This window comes from Podarcis bocagei, assembly GCF_964188305.1.
Source record: "Podarcis bocagei genome assembly, chromosome: 5".
NCBI lineage: Eukaryota > Metazoa > Chordata > Lepidosauria > Squamata > Lacertidae > Podarcis > Podarcis bocagei.
Genome location: NC_138129.1, coordinates 25,414,178 through 25,425,002, shown reverse-complemented (window position 1 = coordinate 25,425,002; position 10,825 = coordinate 25,414,178). Strand labels below are relative to the sequence as shown.

General features: G+C 44.2%; 1 protein-coding gene across 1 annotated transcript in view; it reads left to right on the top strand.

The window, feature by feature from the left end:
• The first annotated feature begins 774 nt into the window (after positions 1 to 774).
• The window catches only part of TOP1 (DNA topoisomerase I), an 82,233-nt gene continuing 72,182 nt past the window's right edge, over positions 775 to 10,825 (top strand). The window contains 2 exon segments of the mRNA XM_081196828.1: positions 775 to 957; positions 1,934 to 1,958. Of these exon segments, the coding sequence (XP_081052954.1) occupies positions 925 to 957; positions 1,934 to 1,958 (58 nt within the window). The 5' untranslated portion in view covers positions 775 to 924.

Genomic DNA, 10,825 nt, shown 5'->3' with positions numbered 1-10,825 from the left:
ACAAAATACATCATCAAAACATGAACAATAATAAAACAAATCATAGTAATCGGCTCATAGAAAGGGGGAGGGGAGAAAAAAATGTGGTTCACAACAGAGGACAGAATAAATTTTGCAAAAGATATTTTGCAGGTATAATTCAGCATTGAGACGTCTGAGAAGCGGTCTGGCTCCGACGTAGGGCTCCTCCACCTTACATACCGGCTAACAGGTGTCCAGAACTGGGTGAGGGTTAGATGAGGTGAGTTTTTAATAGAAAACCCCCCCATTGGAAGGGGAGGCTGAAAGGGCACGCAGGCGCACTGCGTCCATGGGTCTTGCACAACGTGCTGCGGAAAAAGTACCTTTCTCTCAGCAGGGAGAACTTGCCTCTGTATATGTTAATAAGGCGAGCCCGCCTCGTGCCGCCTCATTGGTGCCGGAGGAAGGGGCGTGACCGGATATGTAAATAGAACCCGGCGTTTTGAAGATGGGAGGAAGGAAGAGACGCGCGAGGGGGAGGGGGGAGCAACCGGCATTTTTCGTAAACGGCGGAGAAGGAAGAGGCGTGGCCAAATCAGGCACAAAGTGTAGCCGGGGCGGGGAGGCGAGTCCAACCAAGAGGTGGCGGGCGTGGCTGGCATGCAAATCTCAGTCACGGCGCATGCTGATTGGAGGAGAGGCAACGGAAGGGTTGGGCCATGTTAACGAAGGCGTTCTCTCCTCCGAACTTGCCCTCCCTCCTCCCGCTGTTCGCTAAGCCCCTCCCCTCGGTTTAAAAGTCGCGGCGCCTGCGCAGTAAAGGGAAACGAGGACTTAGTCTGTTACACAACTGACTGTGCTGTTTGAGGGGGCTGCGTTCTCCCTTCGGCCTCAAGACTTTGCCTGCTCCCCAAGCTCTCTTGCGAGGCTTACCCCTTCCCGCCCCCGCCCTGCTTTACAGGCATGAGTGGGGATCAGCTGCACAACGACTCCCAGGTAAGGGGCGGGGGGCTCCTACTCTTACTCTTAAGGGGGAAGTGGATGGAGACCGAGGCCTAAAGTTCCTCTGGAGGGGAAAAATTAAGATACCCCCCCACTTTCAGGTGTAGGGGAAAGAGAACCCTTCACCCTCATAACTTAGCCCCTTCCCATAAATATCGGGAAGGTGTTTTTTGCCTCAGCTTCCTCAAAAGCAGGTATTTCCCTTCTTAATAGTGGAGGGGCGCTAAATAAAGAGGGGTTTTGGGGGGGGGCTTCTTTTCTCTGAGGGAGAGAGCCTCATTGCTTTCAGTTCCTACCGGAATTATTTGGCTGCGGCCCTTTAATAGTAGTTAGGCCTTTCACCTTATTCTTTCTCTCTCTGCTCCCCCAAACCGTCGCATCCCATCAGACCCCTTTGAGGGGTGACCCCTTTTGCCTGCGGAGAGTCAGACCTTAATCTCTCGCAGGGCTTCTTTCAAATTGCCTGTAGACACTGTGTCTATAATCAATCATCTCCTACCCCCCCGTCATTTCTCTGAACCCGAATCTTCCCCAACTCCTTCCAGAAAGAAGGGGGGTTTGGGGGAGGGGAAATTTCTGGGTCCCCCCTCCTCATTCTCGTTTTCTCCCCTAGCGCTTAGAGGGCACGTAGGGCCCTTAAATGGGGGGGGGGGGCGGTGCGGGAAGGTTGAGGAAAAATCCTACTGGGAATACTGAGCCACGCACGAGGAAAAAGAAGGCAATTAAAATAGGATGGGAAAACTTTGGTGGGGTGGGGAAAGTGAGGGGGGATCTCTATTTGCCCCCCCCCTCGCTTTTGCTAAGGGGTAACCCTGAATCAGTTTTTAAGGGCCACCGGGTTGATTCCTCAGCTCGGCTCGTGTTTTGCCTTGGAACAGGGCAAAAACGCGTGTGTGATAAAACCATACCCAGGTCCTGTTTTCGTAAAAAATATATATGTATTTTTTCCTCTTTCCTTTCCCCCCCATAGATCGATCCAGATTTCCGAGCGAATGGTGAGTGCCTTGTCCCTCTGTACTGGGGAGTGGGTAGGATTTGCCCTGCTTTCTCTCCTTTCTCCCTCTCTTTCCCCTTCTCTTGTATTGCTGAGGATGGTAAAGGACAGACATGGCGTCCCAGAGACTAAGTCCCGTCTCCTCGCTCATCGGCCCCATTGTTCCCATCGAGCTTCCTAATACTCGGATATCATAGGGCCCTCAGCCCATCCGACCCCATTTCTCGGTAGTGAGGGCAGTGGAGACCCCAAATCCGGTCTCGCTTGGTTTTTCGGAAGCCCTCTTGGGCTCCGATTCCCCCCTGGAAAGTCGCCTTGTCGACGGTCGGGACTTAGTCTCTGCGCCATTTTCTTTTTCTGTCTCTTCCCTGTGTGTGTCTCTTTCTCCTTTTCCTCCTCCCTCGAGCTGCCCATGAGAAGCCTCCTGCAGTGAAAACATGCGATATAATCACCACCCTAGCTCCAAATATTCTTCCCGAAAAGGGAAAACCGTCATTTTTGTTTGCTTGCTTTTGTTTTGTTCTTTCAAAGCTTGGTTTAGTTTCCTCGCTGCCTTTTTATTCCCACCTCGTCCTTTTTTTCTCCTCCCCCAGTTCTGTTTCTTTCAAAACCTTCCCCTGTAGAAAGGTGGTTGCAACATGTTGCTCTTAAACTGATTCTCCATCCATTTGAATACACAGCATATTTTAAGATCTGGATGCAGGAACAGGGATTTTATTTCTGGATTTTAAAAACAAGCAAAAATAAAACAGCACAGGCAGTTCTAGAATTGTATTCGGTATCACTTTGCTAAAGTTTGGTAGCTGATGGTGTATGTTTGTGTTCAGTTTATAAAAGCTATAGATGATGGATATATTGAGAGGTTTTTTTTTAATTAAAAAATCTGTTGTGTGTGGGGATTATGATTTTGCTATATATGCCTTTGTCACTGTTGCATAGCTTTCCTCTTCTTTTAAAAGGAGAAAATAGGTTCTGGGGGAAGGGGATGTAGAGTTGGAATGACATATCTGTCAGAAAATGCCAAGATTGCTTCTCCCACCTTTTGAAAGGTGATTTCACCTTGGCTTTTAACTCCTGGGGGCTTTATGATACTGGCTGTCTTGCTTTCATGAAACATTGCAGTGTTCTGCGTAGCATGTTTGCATACTGGATTGACAGCAGGTTCTCTATCTTCTGAATTTCTGCTCCTGTATAAGGAGTATGAAGTCATCTATGATTAAGAATATGTGTTGATGTAATGCAGGTATTTCTCCCTGTATGTTGAAATATCTCTGCTAAGACCTTTAGATTTTTCAGAAATGTACAAAATGTGCAGAACCTCCCCAACTGCTAAGAAATAAGCACTAATATTTTTAACCACTCTGTAATGGCCATCCATTGACTAATACATAAAATAAAAATATCAGTGGTTTTATTCTATAGGGATTAGCAGTTCAGTGTTAAGACTGTGCTGAAGATGGGGTTTGGGTTTGAATTACAATATACCTGTAATTGTGTTGAATCTTTTGGCTTCTTGCCCTATTCTGACTTCTTTTTGAAGTGTGTACTGAGCAGGTCTATCTCAAGTGTCTGGTTACCTTGGGCACCTAAAACTTAAATGCTGCCTTAACATAGTGATGGTCTCTAATATTTTCAGTCTTATACTTGGGAATTAGAAACATTTTCCTAGCCTGAGTATTTATTATTTCACAAACAAGTAATGTTTATCACTGACTAAGTAAAGTATGAAGATGGCTTTGGAGGATGGCTTTTCTCCCCTTTTGTTGACTCCAGACTTTCTTTAGTTGTTATTTCACTGCAATCAGCCACAGGCTCTTGATTATTCTTCAAGAAATAACAGTGTCAATAGTCACATCCTTTTTGACCTTGCCACTAAGACTGTACTTGCCTTCATGTTCTTTTTTTACTTACACTATTGTGTTCCTGACTTCTGAGTCAGAATGTTGAAGTTAGAGTCCTAAATATCCATTTTTATTCTAAGTAAAGCAGTGGAGAAGACATAGAATTAACCCCATACAAAGCATCTTTAGTTCAATAGATCTCTTTATACTGTAGTTAACAAAGTTTGCTAGTTCCTCTTGTCTCCCAGATCTTCCATTCGTGTAGCTTCAAGCACACAGTTCTAAAAATGTGAAAAAGTGTTTAAACAGAAAAGTAGTGAACTGTTATTGTCTATTCCTATTTATTTAAAGGCACTGATTAAAACTACATATCTCTGTTTATTGAGTATGTAATGACCATATGTATTTGATGAAGGCAGCCAGTTTGGGGTAATGTACAGCTGTGCCACCATGTGTGAACTGTTTTAGATCTCAAAAGCTAAGGAAAGAATAGTAGAAATTCTCAAGTTGATGGGAAACACCCAGTGAACACTACTGGTTTAATGCATAGTATTGTTTCCTGTGAATAGAACTAAATTCATGCATTAGTATGGTTTGGGAAACAAAGTGCTGTCAAGCATAAGTTTGGCCTGCCAAGTATCAATACCTATCCTAACCAGATTGTCCTTGTAAACATCTGCTTAGGTACTTCTGTAGAATAAATCTGCTTTATGCTTCATTTTGGTACTTTATTTTCTATAAACTTGTGACTTTCTTTTATTTTTTCTGTGCTTTCTTAAGCACCATCTATAAGCACTATCTTAAGCACCATGTGTAGAAGGGTCTCCTGTTCATAATTTTCAAAATAATTCTCCTGCACAAATGCAGCAATTGAATAGGGCCAATTCAAAGAGCCAGTTTAACCATTCAGGTAAAGTATATCCCATGGCTTACTATTTCAGAATGCAGCAGCAGTAGTAGTACATGCTGATATGCTCTCATCAGAACAACCACACCACTTTCCACATAGAAAATTAACATGCCACAGTTAAGGTTAGTTTACATGTACTCTTCTCTTTGACATTCATAGGGTGCATTCAGATGTCATTCACCCAACTGCCTGGTGCATGGTACAGCTCAGATAGGGTTGTAACCATGTGCTTTTGCAGATTTTTGAATCTGCCCATGATGGAAAATAATTTTCCAGGGTAAACCATCCAGAAATTGCAGTATAAAGTGTAACCAGAACTAGCAATCCCATACTGCTTTTAAGAAAATGTTCTTTTTATTTTTTTAAAAAAGTTTTCAGTTGCAATATTCACTTTCATTTTTTTACATCAGGCTTTGCCCCTCCCCCCCCCTTATGCAGACCTGTTAGTCATCTTGTAGCTGTATTTTATCCCAAGATTTGATAGCTTGGAGGATTGAACTCATGTAATATTACTCTGATACAGAAATGAAGACGTTGCATGCTTCTGAAAGCAAGCAACTTAGTTTAATGAAGAAATGAACTTGTGTGATATAGTTTCCAACAGTTCTATGGGTTTGAGGCTCTCAATATGAATTTGTATGTTTGGCAGAGGAAAATTGTGTGAACGATGTTGTGTCTGTATTGAAGACTTAAAATCTGTTTCAACTTGCTAGTTCTCCCACCACTACCAAAAAGTGTATATGTTAGACAATGCAAAACATAGCTCTTTTCTTTTTATACAAGTAAAGATTTTTAGCTATGGTGGGTAATTACTAAGAAACAAAAACCCTGGTGCCTTACAATAAACTTTTTGTAGCATGTAGAATAGGATTTTGCTTTCAACATTCCCTCACAGGCTTGCATAACAAATCTTCAGTAAAATATATCATTGAGTAAGCTTTTGTTTTGGTCAATGTGAGAATGTATATTGGTAGTAAGAGAGATTAGAGGCCTACATCTGTGGAATAGCAGTGAAATATATTATGTAGGCTTGAGGACAACTTTACAAATCTCTGGCTTGCTAGATGGGAACTTCTCACTGAAGTACATTTGCTTCCTCAGAAATAAGTTTTGAGTCGTAATAGAATCTGCAGTAACACCACAAAAATGTTTCTATATGACAATTTTGGTTCAACTCTATTTCTCAAAATGCTAAAGTACAGTGGTACCCCGCAAGACGAATGCCTCGCAAGACGGAAAACCCGCAAGACGAAAGGGTTTTCTGTTTTGGAGGCGCTTCGCAAGACGAATTTCCCTATGGGCTTGCATCGCAAGACGAAAGCCCATAGGGAAATGCTGGCGGTCGGGAGCAAAGACTTTCGCCCACAGCCGGCCTTCAGAAGAGGACCTCTTCTGAAGGCCGGCGGGGGGCAAAAGTCTTTGCTCCCCCCGCCTGCCTTCCCCCCACCTGCCCCGGGCGATCTTAAAATGCTGGCGGGCGGGAGCGAAGCGTTCGCTGCCGACCCCCAGCATTTTAAAATCTCCAAGGGACAGCAGAGAAGTCTCTGTCCCGGGGAGGTTTTAAAATCCTGGGGGTCAGGAGCGTTCGCTGCCGACCCCCAGCATTTTAAAACGCTGTTCCGAAGCGGGGGGCGGGAACATCTGCCCCAGCCGCCCCACTTCGGAACGATGTTCCGAAGGGGGGAGGTGGGGCGGGAACATCTGCCCCATCCGCCCCACTTCGGAACGATGTTCCGAAGGGGGGAGGGGGGCGGGAACAGCTGCCCCAGCCGCCCCACTTCGGAACGATGTTCCGAAGGGGGGAGGGGGGGCGGGAACAGCTGCCCCAGCCGCCCCACTTCGGAACGATGTTCCGAAGGGGGGAGGGGGGCGGGAACAGCTGCCCCAGCCGCCCCACTTCGGAACGATGTTCCGAAGGGGGGAGGTGGGGCGGGAACAGCTGCCCCATCCGCCCCACTTCGGAACGATGTTCCGAAGGGGGGAGGGGGGCGGGAACAGCTGCCCCATCCGCCCCACTTCGGAACGATGTTCCGAAGGGGGGAGGGGGGGCGGGAACAGCTGCCCCAGCCGCCCCACTTCGGAACGATGTTCCGAAGTGGGGAGGTGGGGCGGGAACAGCTGCCCCAGCCGCCCCACTTCGGAACGATGTTCCGAAGGGGGGAGGGGGGGCGGGAACAGCTGCCCCAGCCGCCCCAATTCGGAACGATGTTCCGAAGGGGGGAGGTGGGGCGGGAACAGCTGCCCCAGCCGCCCCACTTCGGAACGATGTTCCGAAGGGGGGAGGGGGGCGGGAACACCTTCTGAAGGCGGGCAGGGGGCGAAAGTCTTTGCTCCCCCCTGCCTGCCTTCCCAGGGGCTTTTAAATCGCCCCGGACAGCGGAGAAGTCCTCCGCTGTCCGGGGCGATTTTAAAATGCCGCCCGCCAGCATTTTAAGATCCCCCGGACAGCGGAGAAGTCCTCCGCTGTCCCGGGGTTTTTTAAAATGCTGGGGGTGGGAAGAAAAGCCCTTGTCCCCCCCCCCAGCCTTCAGAAGAGGTCCGGGGACAGACTGTCCCCGGATCTGGTCTGAAGTCGGTTTCCCTAGGAACGCATTAATTGATTTTCAATGCATTCCTATGGGAAACCGTGCATCGCAAGACGAAAAACCCGCAAGACGAAGAGAATTGCGGAACGAATTAATTTCGTCTTGCGAGGCACCACTGTAGAAGAATGACTTTTAAATATTCAAGTCTAATAACATTTACAAATGGCAGAATCTACTAGATGCATGAAATAGCTTATTAAGTTTTAAGCTGTTTGAACTAGGGATTTGTAGTAAACAATAGCTAAATAAAAAAGGAGAAACTTAAATTCTAAAACATCACATAGGTTAGTTTAGTCAATCAACCTCCAAGGACTATGGTTCTGGTAGCAAGTGTTCTGTTTAATGTTGCCAGGAAACAAATGACTTTGGGAAATGTCAGCTTGTTCTTATTTTCCTGTATCAGCCAATTATTGGGAAACCTGTTCCTTTCTAATATGATCTGTGAACTCCAGGTATGGTAAGCCAAATAAACTCAAGAATAATAGGGTTTGCAATTCTGATCTTCCCCTCTCTCTAGGTGTGGTCTCCTTAGTTTCCTTTTATCTGTCTTTGCAGATGAATTAGCATGTGACCTTTGGCAAGCTGCTTAAGTTCTTTGCCTCAGTTCTTCACATTTAAATTGTGGATAAGCTTAATCTGCAGTCTAAGTGAGTAAAAATATTGAAGATCTTGAAGATCTTTGGTTGTAGAGCTCATTGGCTGAATGCTTGGCAGTAGCCCAAATTAGCATTTTTTATTATTAATTCTGGCTAGTTTTGCAACTTCTCTGGTCAGAGTTCCCTGTTGAAAAAGATTTCCAAAGATGAGATAGAAGTTTACATTATTTCCTGTTGTTGGGCAGCTTTGATATGATTTACTTGAGCTGATTATGAATTGTATATACATTATCATTATCTTGTACAGTTCAATGAGATACTGTCCACACATTTTCCTTCATTTTCTGAAGTAAATATTTGTGTACCATGTTTAAAGAGAACCCAACCATTCTTCAGTCATTCCCATTTCTTCCATAGTGCTATTAGTTACAAAATGTAGCATTAATAGCACTCAACAAGACCATACAGAACTTGCATGTCAAACAGCAGCTTATGCAGCTGCAAGCATTGGTTTTGAAACTGTGTGTCAGATTTTCATGTCCTTACACTGAAGAAAATCTGTGCTTTGATATTATATACTTGTTTACAATAGTATTACAGTGGTACCTCGGGTTACATACGCTTTAGGTTACAGACTCCGTTAACCCAGAAATAGTGCTTCAAGTTAAGAACTTTGCTTCAAGATAAGAACAGAAATCGTGCTCTGGCAGTGCGGCAGCAGCAGGAGGCCCCATTAGCTAAAGTGGTCTTCAGGTTAAGAACAGTTTCAGGTTAAGAACGGACCTCCGGAACGAATTAAGTACTTAACCTGAGGTACCACTGTACTGCGGTAGTTGTAGCTCCTACTGTGTGGTATTATCTAGCAGTTTTATAAAAACTTATGTGTTCTGCATTGCAAATGATGCCATTTCTTTAGTGAACTGATTACACTCAGGTTGGCTCAGAAATGTGCTCCTCATCCTCAGTAAATAATTGTGATGGGCTGTGGGAGTACAGATTGCTTCCAAGAGTCACATTTGTTGAGTAACTGTTGTTGATGTGTCCTATTACTTGATCTCTTAGTGTCTTTTGATATCATTGACCATAGTCATTGACACTTGGTCACTAATAGAAATTGGAGCCACGCATAAGCAAAATTAATACAATCATTGTGAATTGTACAGAAGGACGATAAACACTCGCCTCCAGAATCTTGTTGCCTTCATGTATTGCTTATTAATGTATGAATCCACAAATCAGTTCCAGTATGGTATAATTCCCTCTTCTCCCCCAGCATGCGGGCACTCATCTTTGCAGGTCTGCTGAACTTTGAAGGTGCTTCAGATGCAGTACAATTTTGGAGATAAGTCCTTGCTCATCTGCCTTGTTCTGCTATTGTTCCATCTATAAAAAATGTTGGTGCACAGTCCTTCTTGTGCTTCTGGCTAACTGGGTAGTGCTTTTTCCTGGTCAGTGGCTGCTGAAAGCATGCTCAAGTTTTTGTTTGGTTCAGTTTGACCTACTGCTCCACTGAAAACTAGTATGCCTGCCTGCTTACTGAGAGGGCTTATAAAGGAATAACATTTTGTATTATTTAATGTTTATATAATGTAGGGTCGTGCATCTGTATGTCCACAAGTACTTTTGCCTCTTCATCATCAAAAGGGAAAGTATTTTTAAAGTCATGTGAGTGGTTCTCTGCTGTATTTTCTGTTTTGCTTTGTAGAGAGGAAGTAGCATTTTTCACTGAGGTGGGCTGAGATCATCTGATGGATGGAGCAAATGGTTTTAGGATGATGCTTACTGTTCTGTATAGTTAACCAGTTGGGGCAGTACCTTGATTGGGATGATTTGGTGCCATCTGCACCCTGCCCCAGCTAGTGAATTGTAAGTATGCAAGTCATTCAGCGCTAGCAAGCAGTGAAACCATCAGCTCTAGTTTGGTTGCCTTGGCAATGTTAGTGTGCTCTCTCTTCTCTCCCCAACCCCCAAAGAAAGAAAGAAAGTGCAAGGTCATGGCTTGGTTTTCCCTCAATAAAGTTGCCATGAAGCCAAATCTGATGGGCTATTTGATGCTGCAGTGTCATGTTCATTACATGATCCCTGATTGACTGGGATCACACAGCAAAGAAAGATGTGATGGGCTTAGTAAATAAACAAAAGTGGTGCCAAAGCAGCAGCTCAAGGAAATAATGGCTGTTAACAGGTAACATTTCATCTCCCCTTTCCCTCACTTCCAAGCTTTCTTTCCACTACTGTCTAGTGTGTTTAGGTGATACAAGGCCATTCCATAGTGACTCATGATTTGATGTAAGCTGCAGTCGGCCAGCTAGTGATAAGAACAGTTTGCCCCCCCCCCTTTAATCCATATTTGTGAGATCAGAACATATGTTAATTTCAACTGTTCAATGATAAACTTTTAGAAATGCACAAGTATAATGGGTCAATGAGGAACTAACTGAACATAAATATCTCAGTGGCCAAACCCCGCAAGGGAGATTGCAGTCTAAACAGTAAATCAGAATTTACAGAGTTTTCAAGAGCCATCTTTAGCTCAAACAAAGCTACATACAAATTCAAGTATTTGCATAAGAGCAAAGAGTACATTTGTACCTTCGGGCATTTTTTGGGGGTAGCCCACTGGATTTTGTTCATTTTCCTAGTTGCACTGTCAGCATGAAGTGTGGAAATTACAATATATACTTGACATGTAATTCATGTTAACTGTTCTATTAATTTCATTGCAGAATAATTGTGCAAACCAGACCGTGTGAATTACAGTGTTGTTGGCATCTGCATCACTCTCTTCTTAGTTGTTTTTTAATGAGAGCATAAGCTCCTAAGAGAAGAGCTATTTTGTATTTTGAAAATAAAGTCTTATGAAGATCAGCACAGGTCTTTTTCATTCATTTTACAAATTTGGCTGAAACTGATTGTTGTCTTAACAGACTTTAAAT